This window comes from Arvicola amphibius, chromosome 6 (genome assembly GCF_903992535.2).
Source record: "Arvicola amphibius chromosome 6, mArvAmp1.2, whole genome shotgun sequence".
NCBI lineage: Eukaryota > Metazoa > Chordata > Mammalia > Rodentia > Cricetidae > Arvicola > Arvicola amphibius.
In genome coordinates, this window is record NC_052052.2 from 79,908,910 (window position 1) to 79,926,512 (window position 17,603).

The 17,603-nt window shown below is 42.2% G+C and overlaps 1 protein-coding gene across 3 annotated transcripts in view; it reads left to right on the top strand.

Annotated features, from left to right (window-relative positions):
* The window catches only part of Astn2 (astrotactin 2), a 980,272-nt gene that overhangs the window by 202,859 nt on the left and 759,810 nt on the right, over nucleotides 1–17,603 (top strand). For all 3 annotated transcript variants that reach the window (XM_038333150.1, XM_038333151.2, XM_038333152.2), the window contains exon 3: nucleotides 9,815–10,199. In XM_038333150.1, coding sequence (XP_038189078.1) covers nucleotides 9,815–10,199 — 385 coding nt within the window. The remainder of the gene's footprint in view (nucleotides 1–9,814; nucleotides 10,200–17,603) is intronic.

Genomic DNA, 17,603 nt, shown 5'->3' on the forward strand with positions numbered 1-17,603 from the left:
GCTTAAAATAAAGAGGCTGGCCCAGAGCTTTATAGCCTATCAGCTTGGATTTATACCCAAATTCAGTGCTTTTGAGCTACATCCTGGCTGGCCTCTTTCATGGAGTGCTCCAGTATTTTCATACATATGCAGGAGCTGCAGTAGTTTGTAAAGTTTGGTGTTTTGCTTTGTTTTTCTCAAACCAAGTTTTGTTTCTTTTTCTCAAACATCAGAGACTAGCTATATGTAAATATGTTTGCCTCCTCATAATTCCTATAGCGTGCATTCCTTTCCCAAAAATCAATAGGGGATTAAAAGTATTAATTTCTTCATTCTTTAAATATGTCTGGTCTCTGGATGAGCATAGGATTCTGAAATAAATTTAGGAACATCCCTGGGCTCAAGGGGCTAATGGACTACTTAGAGAACCATTCACCTATTCATTCATTCATTCATTCATTCATTCATTCATTCATTCATTCTTCTTTCATAAATAGCCACAATTATTTGTTAAAAGCCAACAGTGTACTAACAGTTATTCTTCACGCTTAAGAAGAAAATAAATCATTGCCATTTATTAATAATCAAAATTCCATTCCTATTGGGGCACAAAACATTGAACACATAAGCATGGAATATAACCGAGTGCAGGGAAAATAGTGGGATAATGGAAGCCAATTGAAGACAAGGGAGACAAGTCTTGGAATTGAGTGAAGGTGAGGGCTCTATTAGAAGGGGCTACAGTGAGAAGAAGAGTCCCAGTTGCAGGTTCTTCCCCTGCCTTGGGGCCATACCAAGCCTTCATTTCTATATTATGATTTTTTAAAGAACTTGCCCATAGGAAACTTACTTTACGTGCCTTGAGTTTGAGTTCTAGACTACAATGCTACTTCAAGAATCTCTATAGTTGGCGTAGTGCTTATGGTTGGTACAGGGGTGGGAATCTCTTTGTAGATTTGGGAGCCTGCACTGAGATGAAGGATGAAGGCTATTCTCATCACCCCCTTCTCAGCATCTCCTCTCTGATGGTGAAGTTCCAGGATGGTAACAGCACATGGATTTGGACTTTAAAAGCAAATGTGTGCTCTGACAGTAACCAACCCTGCAACCTCAGGCAGAGTGCCCTGTTGGAGGCTTAGTATCCTCAATTGCTAAATGAAGTTAAGGATGCCTAATCTATTTGGCTGCTGCAGCCATCAAGTTTATGTTTCCTAAACCATCATGAATATGAGGTGTGGATTCTTTGTTGGCTTCTTTAGTTTATAAGGGACAAGGGACAGACTAGGGTTTCTGATTCCTTCTTCAGTGCATTCTTTTCCTAAGCCAGAACTCATGACACCATCATTCTGTGAGCACTGGTGTATTAGATCCTCTTTGTGCAGTTGTGCAGTTAATCTTCACAAGGCTGTCATTCAGTGGAGACTATTGTCTTTGCCTTTCAAATGAAAGAGCAGAGGCTCCAGAAAATGCATTGACTACCTAGGGCTTTCCAATTGGTAAATGACAGTGAGGACACTACAACTTTGCCTACTGTGTTGCTCGGTGGGCTCTCTAGTAATTCAGTCCTATGTTGGGTGGGAATATACTTGATTGAGTGGGTAGCTCTCTTCCCTTTTAATTTGTCTTTAATTGGCATTCCAGGGAAGTGTATTTTATTTCTACTCCCTCTATGAGATTTGCACTGGAAGCTGTGTGAAACTCTTTGCTCCTCACTGTTTCCCCCTGGCATAGATTTTATCCAACTGTGTACTGTAGTAATTATCTTCTTGCATATCTATTCCCCCAAACAACTGCAACTTTTTCAAGGGCAAATCTGTGCATTTCTAAATCCAGGCAAAAAGTATGGCACAGGGTTGGAATACAGCAACAAAGTGTTACAATTAAGACCTTGAACAGGAGGATTGTAAGCTTGAGGCCAGCATGGGTAACATACAGTGAGTTCCAGGTTGGAGTTAGGCAACACTGTGTGATCTTATCTCAAAATGGAAAACAAAATGTCATTTTATCTAATCTCTCCTACAACTCATTTGGGTGAGTGTTGCTATTCCCAAGTTAGAGCTGGGAAAACTGAGCATCATAGACTTTCCTAAGGTCACAACACTGGAAAGGTTACAAACAAGGTCATGACAAAGTAAACTTGACTCTGTCTGTTTCCAGATGTGCTAAAGCAGTACAGAGAATGACCAGATCTAGGAATTTAGGCAGAGCCCCTCCCTGACCCCAGTGTCCATCTGTTTATCTCAGTGACTAAAGAATGGGAAGAGAATGAATCTTTCTCAGTCTCCTACCCTCTCCATTATTCATCCTTGCAAGTGGGATCTGACACAAAGCTTGAGGGGCCACCTAAGGATATGGAGTGGGGTACTGATTTATGTTAAATGGCTTGTGTGAATTATCCTCTGCTCTCTGTTACTTACAGATGGAGAATTGCCAGACAGCTGTAGGTGTACTTCAGCCATGGAGCCTCAAAGAGGCATTTATAATGGACTCATTCATTCTTTCTTTCAACGATCTACTATATGCCATGAACCATTCACACTCATTCTGAAAAAAATAAAATAAAACCTGGACCTTCCATCCATTGATTCTCAGAGTAGAAATAAAGTAGGTGCATAATGACACCTACTCACTGTCAGACCCTGGAACACATCCTGAGAAATGTATAGCTGATTAAGGGTCTGCTTAAGGGAGCAAGCCGTATGCAAATTGCACCACAATTTCCCATGCTCTATTACAGACAGGCATGAGTCAGTGGGGAGAGCAAGTGGGCACTTGACCCAGCCAGGGAAAGAGTATTTTAGAGAACTGTGACTCTGGAGTTAAGATTTAAAGGACTAAATAAAACAATCAGGTGGGGGCATTTTAGTCAGAGGATCGGTGTGATCAAGAATGCAGAAGCGAATTGTGTAACTGCGGCAGCGCCTTACCAGATTTCCGGTGCCAGGCAAAGAGGTAAAAGAAAAGCCTAGAAATTTTCCATCTGTCCCAAGGTCTCCAACGCCAGTTTTGGCTTTCTAATTTTCTAGAAAATGATCTAGCAAGAATGACTGCTGTCGGCCGTTTGGGCTAGTGTTGCTGGTACACACCTATAATCCCAACATTGAACAGGCAAAAGCAGGAAGATCTCACATTCAAAGCCTACTTGGACTAAGAAGCAAGTTCCAGACCAGCCTGTGTGGTTCTATCTGAAAGTATACCAATTAATACAAAGGTAGTGAGAATATTTTTAAAAGCACGCAGTTTTACATTCTCACTCCAAAGAGGGGACATGGGCATGCCTCACAGCCTGGAGGCAGTATTGCATGCAGTTACACTATCAAGACTATCTCATACCACTGGGTATGGCAAAAAAATGACCTCATAATGCCTCATATTTTTAAGGGAAATAAGGTTTGTACTCAACAAGAGGGATGTTACATCTCCTTAGCTCTGTCAAATGCAGCTCGATGTGTTGAATGTGGCGATGTATAACATGATCTCATTGAGTTCTCCACTTGTCTCCTCAGTTACATGTTAGTAACCCTGCCTGCAGATGAGAAAGGAGGAAACATAGGTGAATTAACCACAGTAGAGCCATGGTTCCAGCTAAGCCTGATTGACTCCTGGTCGGGACTTCATGCCTGAGTGTTCATTGGTTCTCCTTTGGATAAATTGCTACAGGATTCAGAGTGTGTGAATATTTAGCTCCTTTTCCAATGTGACCTAAAGATGGCTAAGTATATTTAAACTGAAAGGCAGTAGGTGGGAAAGGAATGCATTCAAAAGAACCACAGTGTTTCTGCCTTTTCCCCATTTGGCGTTGTCTTGGGAAATAAAATATGCGTCTAAGACATACATGATAAATCGGTGACTTGTTTAAAAGAAAATACTTTTTATTTTCTTTAATGAGACCTTCCTAAACAGGTCAACCATTATATCCCTAGAGGCAAAGAAATAAATGTAGATAAATGTAACTAATTATATACATGCAGAAGGGTGTGGGTATGTAGTTATGGATGTGAATTTGTATAAATATTTTATGCAACACCTTATCTTTTAATGTGCATTTATCTTCTTTTAGCTAATTGATTGTTTATGTATAAACACATCTTTCATTCCATTATGGGCTAAGTTCTTGCATAAGCAAGGGTATATTATTGAGGAAGTCTTTAATACTTTAGACAGGTCGTTCTCTGGCTCAATGACAGTTTCCAGACCTCATTGTCACCACTGGTATTTTCTTCTTCCCCCGTCCTGCCAATCAATCTTTCTATTCTGTTATATATGTCTTATATCAACCACATTTGTTAAGTAGCTGACTGCCCACCTCCACTGCCTTAGTTACAGTTTTCATAGTCGCTCTTAGACCTTGGGCTCTCAGTTGCTGGTATCAGTGACCCATGTACTTTGAACCAGTTGATTTTTTTTACATGACTTTCCTGTACATTTATTTCATTTTTCTCACCTCTGCTCACTCCTTACTAGATGATAACAGCAACCCTATACCTACCCCAGCTGCGAAAATCACAGTTATCCCTTTTCCAAATAACTCCAGGGGCACAAATTTATCCCATATAAAAACTACTGTTTAAACGTGCCATCAGAAGGTGGCCTCCTTGATTTCTGTCTCCCTGCTATACCCAATGTGATCATTCTGCAGTTCACAGCATCTTTTTACCAGCCTAGAGCAAAATTAAAATCTACGGAGTCCTCATGAGTATCTCAAAGGTGTACATTGGAGACTAGGTTACTCGTAAAGATGGAAACCTGCGTGAAAAGGCCTTGAACTTCACACCACCAGACTCCCAACTGAGTCAAGGAGGAATGAACTGGATCTCTGTCTAGCTCAACATTCATTGTGGTAGGAAAAAAGGTTTGAGAGTTACAGAAGAAGGGAGATAAAGCCAAGATCTCTCGACATTCATTAAAAGGATCACAATGAAAGATAACGCAAACTGGAGGAAAATGGAAGGTCACAGAACCTATTTCATTAAGCAAATTTTCCTGATTGACAAGCTTATTAGCAGCTTTGGTGGATACTGACTATAAACTCTGCCTTTGAAACCTTTATGGACATGCTGTGATCTTGGCCAAATCACTCTCTTTTTATTTCAGTGACAGAAACACTTTCCTTATCGGCACCACGAAGGGATCAGATTATTTTCCTACAGTCCTCACAGCTTATGCATAGACTGAAGCCCCAGAGGGACTTCTCAGACAACCTGGAGGCCTGTGCCATGCTACCAAACTAACTTTGTCACTAGGCATCTGGCCAAAAGGAACATCCTATGGGTCACCTGCCCAAAGCTATCACGGGGCTGGCTGCCAGGGACCAGAAACAAGCGGCAAGAAGGGAAGGACATTACTTGGGAGAATATGCATGTTCACAGCCCTGAGGATTAAAGGCCCGTGCTCTTATCACTGCTGAACAGAGTATTATAAATCCAGTCTTAGAATACAAAATCCCCTGGCGGCTTGGCCATTGTGAGGGAATATTAAAAAGGCTGGAGACAGAAATAATCAGTTTCCGAATGACACATTGTCAAATAAAGCGTTTTCCACATTATCTTCGTCTTTCCTTTCTCTTGCTTCTTCTGCCATGTCTGGATATTTTAACACGGAAAGTAGATGAAAACGAAGCCAGGCTGAAAGCATACTAACTCTTCCTTCTCTGAGAGCTCTGTTGGTAGGGTGTTGGGAATGCCAGCTTTGAGACTCAGCAATTTATGAGTGTTAATATTGTGTGTGTAAGCAAACTCAGTGAAGGTGCTGAGAGAAAAAGCAGAGCGGCTGAGGGGTCACACAGATTATCACCAGGAGCTCCACGCCTGCTGTGGTTGGAGCTAATGACAGGCTCTTGTATTTGCATTTTTCTGATGTGTCAGTGAGGGTTTTAGGCACCTGTGTGTTGCTTGCAATTTCTGTGCCAGCAATGCACCAAATACTTGCAAACAGCAGTTCAGAACCTGGACTGGAAAGCTGGCCTTGAGTCAGATAAATGGTAGCCCTGAAAGACTTTGAGAGGAAGGAAGAGGCAAAGATCCTGTGAATCACAGACTGATGAGCCTGAGAATGTGTGTATGCAACACACATCTGTATGTATTTGTGAGTGTGTTTCTGAAGAGGTAAAAGACTCATCTGAAATGTTGTCGCACTATTCCATGGGATAGATAGAATAAAAGAGGGGGCAAGCAAGAAGAGATCCTGCATTCTCTCTGTCTCTTCTCCAATGCCACAATATATAATGGACTGAAACTATCAGCAAAATAAATATTTTCTCTTCCCTTCCTTGCTTTATCAAGTGTTTATTCATGGTGATATAAGAGTCAATGAGATGTCCTCAGAAGACATAATCTCTAAACTGAAAAGCTGGGGGCTCATAAAGAGCACATCAGCTTCCTGCTGTTCCTACAATCAACCATCACAAGCTAGGTGGCTTTAAACAAAATAAAGCCACTCTCTCCTAGCTCACGCAAATGCCAACAGGGTCACTGATTCTGGAAGCTTTGTTGGAGAGGCGGCTCCAGATTGTGAATGAAAGCCCAGGGACCAGTAGTATTCTTTGCCTGTAACTGGGTCACTCTAATCTCTGTCTCTGTGTTCGCCTTATCTTCTTTCTATGGGTTCTTGCCTCTATATTCTCTCCTCTTAAAAAGACAGAAGCCATTTTGTTTAGGGTCCTTTCTAATCTCATATGCTCTCATCTTAACTAATCACATCTACAAAGTTCCAATTACCAAATGAAGTCACCTCTTAAGATTCCGTGAGGGTATGTTCCTTGGGGTACCTAATTCACTGCACTTTGTGAAGTGAAAGATTACTTTAGATGGAGGGTGAATGAGTTGGCATAAGGGGTCATCATATTATGGGGACAGGCTAACCAGTCAGTTTGCTCTAGGGTGAGCCATTCCAGGCAGAACGGGTGAGTCTTACAGAGAATGGAAGCATGTGAAGGAAGCAGGAGCCCAGTCATGAAGATTACCGAGTGCCAGGCTGGATGGTACCCTGTGACTGCCTAGAGTGGAGGAATAGAAAGACTAAGTGAAGGAGGCTTCTTTCTGTGGTGGAGACCTTTTACTCACATCACGTCTTATCTTTTTAAAGTTTTAGCACAGTTCTTTACAGTGGGAGTAACCATTTGCAAAGAAGCCTATTGGAGGCCAAGGAGGTAAACAGACTTGTCGCGGCCATCAGCAAGCATGGACTCAGAGCATCACAAGTCCAGGACACAGTATTTTCACATCACACCCCTCTATGCCCTCATCCTTGCTTGCCTCTGTTGAGGAATCTGTGGCCCATTCTCAGAAACTAAATAGAGAAAGTAGTATGATCCTGCAGAGAGATACCTGAGGAAGGAAGATTCCAGAAGAGAGGGGGATTTGGAGATCCCCCTTTTCTCCTTTATCTCTTCCCTTTTCTCACCCTCAGAGCATACAGTGAAGTTCCCAAACCCATAAAGAAGTAAATCAAATACCTTTGTTCTCACTTGTGCACTTTCAGAATCATGCAAAGCAGCTGGTAACTAATAGACTGCTGTGCTTTTTCTGGGATTTTCAGCCTTCATCCATCCTTATTTATCTTAAAAAAGACCCAAGATGTTACCCACTCAAAGTAGATTTGGGATCTGGTTGGCCCTGAGACCAATTGGGCTCACTGTACCAGCCCTGAGCCTTGACAACTTCTTGACTTGTTTTATAAAAATGCAGAGTCCTCGGCACCTCATCTCTCCCTCTCTCCCTCTCTCCATGGTTCCTGCTTTACTCTGAAGGACTTTCCAGTCATCAGGGGCTGGATTTGCTCCTGCTGTGTACTCGGGATCTGGATGTCCCAACTCTGCTGATACATCAATTGCTCTTCCTTTTTCTCTACTTGTCCCTGGTAAAAAAAAAAAAAAAAAAAAAAAAAAAAAAAAAAAAAAAAAAAAAAAAAAAAAAGCTAGAGTAGGAATGTGGCTCCCTTAGCCATTGCTGGAGACTCAACACTCCATTTCTCCCTGCTGAGTCACTCATCTCCTTTCATGAGTAGATTGTCCAAATGAGACAATTGTACAGCAGTGGTCTCTCAAGGTCCCTATGCTAATGCACAGTCCTCCAGTAGGTAGTGAGCATTTTCCCACATTTTAGATTTTGACCACCAACCCTTTAGTTGCCATGACTGAGAACATTTATATCTCCTGCTTACCATCTGCCAGTTTCTGGTGTTGAGTTCTCCACATCCATGAGCTCTCAACTCATCTCCTTTACAAAGAAGCTTTTGACTAACACATTTCATATATACTTGAAACATTACTCATATGCATATCTACATAAACATATGTAATGGAGATATGTTTAATTTGTCTTACTGGTTTCTAAGTTCTGATATCTAGGGGAATATTCCTTGAGAACTTAATGCAGATCACTACCAATGTCAAGGCGTGATGTCAGTTTTCTTTCAATGCTTCCATCCCAAACTTATACCTAGCTACTTTTGAGCCCCAGACCCTTTGGGAGATGATGCATCTTTTACTACTGTGAGTTTTTGGTTTTTTTTTTAAAAGAAAATTATAGTTTTAATTGTGTGTGTAGTCAGCAGGATGTCAGGACCACGTTAGTGGAAAGACAGTAATATGTCTTAATAGTATCCACTGCAGTAACCCTCTCTCACGATGCTGTGTTCAAGGTTAATTTCTGATTCCTTGGGGACAAGCTATAGTGACCAGGACTTGGCCTGAACTAAGATTATGGTCTAACTGCTTGAATGAAATGGAAAGAATATAATCTTTAGAATTAAGAAACAAAAACACACAAAATGAATTAGTAAGCATAAGGTTCCAATCCCATTTCCACACTTTTCCAACTTCACATATAACCAGGGTGACCTTCTCCTTGTGTGGGTATCACACCAGCAGAAGTGAACAGAGTGGCATCTCGTCTCCACAACATGGAACATGATACAAAGGGAGGAAAGAGCGATAACTCCAGTGCAGGTGTTTCTGGCATTGTGGAGACTAGGGGAGACTCTAAGACGCTTACTGTCCACCGTTGGCCGGGACCAGGGAGATAAAGGCATATTTGGGGAATAGCTTCCCCTTAGGAACTTGTAGACCACATCATTTCATGAATTTTACAAGTTACTTTAGTTACACTTGTAGACATGCCACCGCCATATTTCTCAGTAATGCATCATATGCAGAGGTGGGAGGGGTTAAAGATCAATTAACATCAATTTATTTTAAGTTTCTGATTAAAGGAGCTTTTCTTTCATTTACCTGTTTATTCATTTGTTCCACAACATTTTTAAGCGCCGACTTTGTCCCAGGCCCCTTCTTGAAAATCAAAGACTAAAGGACTGAAAAGTGAACACAATATAAACTGAAGAAATGTTTAGATTTGATAATGAAATCTAATACTATCTTAAGGTTGTAATAGGGTGTACAGAATGTTACTACTGCTTAAGCCCTTGGGGAACTCATTTTGTAGTTAATAAAATAAGGCTGAGAGAGCTTGATGGATTGTCCTGGGGCTGCTTAGCTGGTAGGAAGAAGAGGAAGGCAGCCACCTGCATTTAACAAGCAAGATGGTTCTAACATGGCTATTTTTTTTAATATCAAACTTATAAAGAAGGATGAATAAAACTCTTACTCATCTTTGATGACTGGGGAGTGAAAGCATAGAGAAGTCAAACTGTTTCCTCAAAGCCTCATGGTTTGTTGACGAAAAAAACCTGCTCTGGGAAGGAGTGTCTCTCTAGCTATAAAACCACAACTTTTGGAATCCGTAGACCCCAGGCTAAGTGAGACAGATAGGAAAGCAGTCTGCCCTACAAACAACAAGCCAATGGCCCACATCTGTGCTCTTCTTCCTTCCTACTCCAGGGTGGACTCATTGCACTGCTACTCCTGTTGCTGGTGTTCACAGTGGCACTGTATGCCCAGCGGCGCTGGCAGAAGCGCCGACGCATCCCCCAGAAGAGTGCAAGCACCGAAGCCACTCATGAGATTCACTATATCCCGTCAGTGCTGCTGGGCCCTCAGGCCAGGGAGAGCTTCCGTTCCTCCAGGCTTCAGGCACACAACTCAGTCATTGGTGTACCCATCCGGGAGACCCCTATCCTGGATGACTACGACTATGAAGAGGAGGAGGACCCACCCAGGAGGACCAACCATGTCTCACGTGAGGATGAGTTCAGCAGCCAGATGACCCATGCCCTGGACAGCTTGGGTCGGGCAGGAGAAGAGAAAGTGGACTTTGAGAAGAAAGGTGAGCCTCTTTAGCATTCTGTCTTTCCTGGGGCAGTCTGGGGTACGAAGAGAGGTGCAGTGCTTAGAGGCATAAGCAGGGTCTTCCCAAATCAAACATTACAAATCTTAGACTTATCTCTCTGCTCTGTTATACTCCATCTCTTTTGGTTCTTCTTCAATGACAGAACTAACTGGACATTTGAGGATATCAGAGTCCACTGTCCAGTACCTCTGAGTGTTTCCTAACTGCCTGCCTTGACAGTCTTCTCACTGCTGAAACTGAGGCCCATTTCTGCACATTCTTCTTAGAAGGTTTTGTGTTTTTCTTCTGTGGGGTTTAAAAACTGTTTTTGTCCCTCTTGTCTATAAAGAAAGTGAGGCTGATCATCTTTCTCCAAGGAATACATAGGGAACTGTGACAAAAGAAAGATAGAAAGTGCCCACTCTTCTGGAAATCAGCCTCTTTGGCCATTCCCAGTGAAACCGTGTCAGACATTTCACCATCCTGGAGCTGTCTTCCGGATGGAGAGTATCATTTTTCACATCTTAGAGTGTGACACCTAAGCTAACACCCTTTTTGTCCAGCTGGGGATGTTCCAGTGTGAGGAAAAGAGAATTTTCACTTTCCTCTGTCTTAATGACATAGCCCACACCCCAGCATACTCTCTAGCAAACCTCAGATGGAAAACAGAAAGGGGGGAGGGGGAAACAGGTCACCACTAATAGTCTTGTTTACTTTCTTCTTCTCAAGATGTCCTTCCTTGCCCCCTTCTTCCCCCTCTTCTGCTCTCCCTAGAATGGAGATAGTACATTGTAATGGAGTCTGCACTTGGCATTTGTCAGTAGGTACCACAGTAGAAACAGCTGACATTGCAGTATTGCACTGTGAACCTAGGCAAGTTACACATTCCTCTCCCACCAGATGGTATGGCTGCAAGTGTTCTGCTTTGAAGAAAAGCTGGGAGGCATCAGTGAGTTAAAACAAGGGACGTCTAAGATTTGCAGTCAATGCCCCCCACCACCTGCTTGATATTGATGTTACTCATTCCATCTCTCTTTAAATTGGTTCCAATGGGACAGATACTGTATTAGACCTAGGACAGAAATGTGGAAGGCAGACCTTTATCCTGTTCTCAGATAGCATGGTGGGATTCTTCCTGGACCCAAGCCACAGGGGGAATGGTTAAGAAACAAAATCCAAAGCTTTAATAGAGCCCCAGGTCTCTGCATGCCGCATAGCCAGGATGTGGCAGAGCTGAGAGCAGAGGTCCAGGCCCCCAATCCTTTAGGAATTAAAGCATTTTTTACTGTATAATGTTATCTTCTTGTCAACCATGCATGAATAGTGTGGACCACAGGACATCCAACTGATTGTCCATTTCCCTGTGGTACTGGTTTTCCCCAAGCGTTGTGCTTCTTAAAATAGATAATTTGTTCATTCCAGGTTTCACACAATTTAGCTCCTGAAAAAGGAAAGGAGAGTCTGACTATTATGACTGTCACAGCAAAAGACAGAATAGTGCTGGATTGGACTGACTCCTGAGAAGTCACTGGAGGGTGGAGGGTTCCAGTGCTCTTAGTTACTGTTCTGGATTGGACTGACTGCTGAGAGGTCACTGGAGGGTTCCAGTGCTCTTGGTTACTGAGCTGGATTGGACTGACTGCTGAGAAGTCACTGGAGGGTTCCATTGAACTTAGTTACTGAGATGTCCTTGTACCTGTGTCTTTGAGATCTCCCACCTCTTAACAGCTTAGAGGTGACTCTTGTTGTTTTTGTTTGTTTGTTTTTCAAATAGAACTCTTTTAGACAAAAAAAAAACCTATTCTCAGAGTCTCTGAGATTTAAACATCAGTGTTGAAAATGCCAGTTGAAAGTCTAAAGAAAATGAGTACATGATTTCTGAAAATTAGGCAGTGGAGTAGAGTACAAGAGGCAAAGGTGCCCCTACTTTCACTCCTCAGTTTCCTAGCCAAATGTCTTAAAAATGAAACAAACAAAAATCTTGTTAGATGTGATTTGTCTCAACATCACAAAGAATTCCATCTGTCCTTGAGGAGGCAAATGCCAGAAGCTGTCCCTCAGCAGTATGGTCCTGGGTTCACAATCTTTCCTTCATGTGCCAGAGATGGACAATTTCACAGAGATCTAGCCACATCAGTGCAGTTCAAGCCTGCGCTCTGTTGCCTCCGGTGATCTACAGATGAAAGTCTGTTCTTTAGAAGATACAACGTATGAACAACATTCAGAGATGGGCAATCCGTGGGCACTGAGTATCATAATGAAGTTAAGGAATAGGAATAAGCTCCAGTGTTTTAAGTAATATGGGTTAACTATAAGTTACAAGCATTCATAAAGCATTTATAAAAAACTAGCAGAGAATTGTTTCAAGGTTCCAAACTCAAAAGATAAATCGTCAAGGAAAAAGAAATATAAATTATTCTGTTTTATCATTGTACACTGTATACCTGTGTGGAATCACCATACTATCTTCCATTAGTATGTATAATTATAAAGAAAATTATTAGGGATGCAAAAAGTGATCCTACAGTCTTTTGAAATTATATTGCCAGAGGTAATTCTATATACACATTTTATTCTTGGAACTTGCCTTGGGCATTATATTGTCTCAGTCCAACTGAGTTGTACCAACCTCTTTTTGAGCTCAAATATGCAAGTTTGCAAGAAGCAGTATGGAAACTGAAGGGAGGCACTTTTAAAGTGATAGCTTCTTGTGGTTTCATGGCTCAAGGATATTGAGAAGGGCTGATGTTCAAATGGGATGCACTGATATACTGTATCCACTGTAAGAAATGGAAACGTTTTTCTGATGCTCGTAAATGCTAGTGGTGTCCCTGAGCTGTGTACCCAGCTAGCACATGGTACTCTCCAAATTTTCCTCCTGTCCAGTAATGGCTTTGTGTTTGATCTCCATATACTGATGGGATGTTTTTTGGCTGGTGAGAGTTTGTGAGGTGAACGTTCTGTGATGCTTTGATTATTTTTTTCTTATTTTTCTTATTTAGTTTTTATTGCTTTTTAAATAATACCATTCAAAATTTCCACTTTTCCCCCTCCTCCCATTTCCCTCCTGCTTCTCCACTTCCCTACTCCCCTCCCCCTCCAGTCCTAAGAGAGTGCAAGGTACCCTGCCCTGTGGGAAATCCAGGGCCCTTCCTCCTCTATCCAGGCTTAGGAAGGTGTGCATCCAAATAGAATAGGATCCCAAAAAGCCAGTACATGCAATAGAGACAAATCCCAGTGCCATTATCATTGGCTTCTCAGCCTGCCCAGTTGTCAGCCACATTCAGAGAGTCCAGTTTGATCCCATGCTCGTTCAGTCCCAGTCCAGCTGGCTTTGGTGAGCTCCCATTAGCTCAGGCACACTGTCTCAGTGGGTGGACCAAGCCTTCGTGGTCCTGACTTTCTTGTCATATTTTTCCCTCCTTCTGCTCTTCAACTAGACCTTGGGAGCTCAGTCCAGTGCTCCACTGTGAGTCTATGTCTCTATCTCCATCTGTCGCCAGACGAGGGCTCTATGGTGATATTCAAGATAGTCATCAGTCTGACTACAGGACAAGGCCAGTTTAGGTACCCTCTCCTCCACTGGCCAGGGTCCTAGCTGGGGACGTCTCCGTGGACACCTGTGAACCCCTCTAGAGGAAAGTCTGTTGCCAACCCTAAAATGGCTCCCTTAATTAAGATATCTTTTTCCCTGCGCCCATATCTGTCTTTTCCCCATCTCAACCATCCCACTCCCCCAAGCTCTCTCCAACTCTCCCCTTCCCCCTTTTCTATCCCCTTCTCCCCTTCCCCACCCCCATGCTCCCAACTTTTGCTTGCTTGTCTGCTTCCAATTTACAGGAGTATCTATATATGTTATTCCGGCTATTACAAATAATGCTGCTATGAACATAGCTGAACAAATTGTCCTGTAGTATGATTGGGCATCCCATGGGTATATTCCCAAGGGTGGTGCTGCTGGATCCTGAGGGAGGTTGACTCCCAATTTTCTGAGAAACCACTACACTGATTTCCAAAGTGGTTGCACAAGTTTGCATTAGTATACTGAAACTCACTTTAGCATTTGCTGTATTGGCCATTATTTTAAATTTTTGCAGTAAAAGGGAGATAACAGACATCACAGTATGTATTGTTACCTATGTGGTGATCTAGGCAGATATTCCTGCATCCTGTCAGACAATTTATGTAAGGCAGAGATATTCCTAAGTGCTGAATTGCTGCATCAAAGGAAATCCACTTTGATCAGATTAGACCAAACATGTGTACGCATTTTCACAATGTATTTTCTATTCCCAGGGGAGTGTATGGAATATTCTCTACCAAGGCATCTCTTACCCCATTCGATTTATTGTTCTTGTAGTATCATATCTTTATTTATATGGCTGCCTTCATTTTATATGTGAACTTTTCTCTCAGTATATTTTGCCCCTCGTTAACATTGGTACTAATTTCTTCTGTTGTCAATGGTTGGACCGCTTACTTCCCCATTGTAATGGTTCCCTGAATGAAGGGACGCTTAAGAAAAGCTTTCTTCTGCTCGCCCACATTATCCCATGACCAAAGGTAGAGAAATTAAATACATTAGTAGCATTATTAAAATAACTATATTAGTAATAGCACTAGATATAAGTAGTGGGCCCCACAGGGATGGGTACAAAGTTATCAGTCTATAAGACACATGTCCAGCAGTTTGAATTTGGTTGTGGCTTGGGATGATAGTCTAGTAATTCTCTGTGTCTGTAGGACACAAGCTAGGAGGGTGGGGGAATATTAGACTTTTATTGAGTACCTGTAAGGCTCCTGTTATTTCCCTGTGCATTCTCTCATTAAGCCCCTGTCATCACCCTGAATGGGAGATGTATGGAAGTGTTAGGTAGAGAATTATTGCTGCTGTTGCTGCTGCTGCTGCTGCTGCTGCTGCTGTTATTAGCTATCACTAGCTGACTACTCTTTGGGAATTTTCAATGGAGTTTACCATTTGAACTTCATACAACTCTGTGTGTGTGTGGGGGGGGGAAGGTAATAACATTGTCCCCACATCTCACAGGATATGGAAAGAAAGTGAGATTAAGTAATGTGTCCCACTTCCAGTGGCCCCATGACTGCCTAAGCCTCACAACTTACCCCCACATTCATTGAGCCTAATTTGATCCTATGCAGGTTACCTCAGTTTCAGTCCAGTCAGCGATCTCTCACTAGCTCAGGTAAGCTGTTTCTTTGGGTTTCACCATCACGGTCTTGACCCCTTTGCTCATATTGCTCCTCACACTTTGGTCTGGTCTCTGGTAGCTCTGCCAAGCACTTCACTGTAGATCTCTGTATCTACTTCCTTCAGTTCCTAGCTGAAGGTACTATGAGGACAGTTAAGGTAGTCATCAATCTGATTACAGGGGAAGGCTAGTTAGGCATCCTCTTCCTTGTTGCTTAGTTTTAGCTGGGATCATCCTTGTGGATTCCTGATAATTTTCCTAGTGCTATGTTTCTCAATAACCCTTCAATGGCTCCATCAATCCCTAGTGCTTTATCTGGCATCTAGGAGCATATTCTTTTGGAAGGGATACTTTGCTCAGTCTAGGTATAGGTAGGGCATTGGTCATGGCTCAAAGTGAAGTGTCAGACTTTGTTGACTCCCCATGGGAAGTATTAACCTTTCTGAGAAGTGGATAGAGAAATGAAGTAGAGAAAAGTTGGGGGAAGCTGGAGGAGGGAAAGAGGTAGGAATGGGGATAGTTATGTAAAATAAAAAAGTTTGCATTAAAAAATTCTTAATAAAAAAGAAAAAATATTGTTTTCAAGGTCACACAGGTTTGAAGTGGTTCAAACTTGAGCACGGGAGATTCTCTGGTACCCACAGGGCTGTGACTAAGTGCAACACTCTACTCAAAGCTAGGGGAGCCACTGATTTTTCAATTTTAGGGGTTCCCAGAATATACAAAATTTACATCACTGACCAGTGTGGACATTAATAATCTTGGTGGTCATCATGTAATCTCTGAGACAGGAAGCAGTTGCATAGCAATTCTGAGCTTCTAAGTTGGCAGAAGTGACTTTACAGAAGGGGATCCCATTGCTTTGAATGGTACCCAATCTATACCCAACTAACTCATGTCTGATGTCAATAGAGCACTCCAACACATCAATGACATGTCTCTCGAGACATCCCTCAGTGAATGTCAGGTAAACACCATCTTTGGGTGGCTTTTATGTGCTCTCATAGGTCTTTCATGGCTAAAGCTCCCCTGCCCTAATGCTATTTTTTTTCCTTTTTGCATTTTCCCCAGATTCTGTAGCCAGCATTTCCAGATCTCCAAACTTAAGCCCACCCATCCCTCTCCAGGCCACGTTTCTCTGGCTGGTGGCCCTCCCTTTTGGCTCTACTGCTTCTGTGGTCTCTCTTCTTGTCCATTCCTCCACAGGAACCAATCTGTGGTGGTTACTTTTGTGCACTATCAAATCAGTCCTGAGATCTCACCTGACTTTCATCCTCTACACTGACAAAAATGACCTTTTCTCAGCTCTTTAAACATGATACTTTTCCCTAACTGTAGACTACAGGGCTTTTATATTTTTATTATTATTATTCTATGTGGTCAGCTTGCTGTGACTTTCACTCCATCATAAATCTTAACATCTTGAAATTGACCAATCTGTCCACCTAAGGGACCCTTTGCACAAACTTTATCTTATTATTCTAGGATACTCTATCTTCAACCTCCCAAACTCCATTACCCCTAGCTTTCTTCACGACAAACACCACCCAACTAAAACCATATTCATCTTACTAACTTTTCACTGAAAGTACCAGAAAGCCTAGGAAACTCTATTCCTGTCGGATGTCCATCTAGACGATGCATAAAAAGACCTGTCAAGACTATGCTGGTGTAACTTAGAGGGCAGAGAATGCAGATGTGCATTACTTATAGCAGGACTAGTTATAGATTCTCAGTAAGCTATTTCAGAAAGATTCTCCAGCAAAAGAAGAAAAGTTTAGAATGAAAATTTCAAAACAATGTTTTGAGTTAGCGTACAAAGAAATGGGTCTTGTGACATTTTCATACATTTATAGCGTCATGCTTTACTCTTCCTGCCTCCATTCTCTTCACATATTCCCTTTCTTCCTTCGTACTATAAAGAAACCAAAAGAGGGTAATGGAACATGTATGTCATGAAAACAGAAGGGGGACCTCTTTGGATGAAGGAAGAAAAAACATTTTCTTGACACCAAACTCTCCTGACTCCACTACATTCAATCGACTTCCTGTCTGGTCTTTTAAAGTACCTTTCTAATTCAGCATTGTAAAGCACCCCTTGCACTTAAGATGCACCCCACATCACCCTGATTCCTGCATGAGCCATCTTCACAGGCATAGCCAGCCAGAGAGGAAGATGAGCTGATAACAC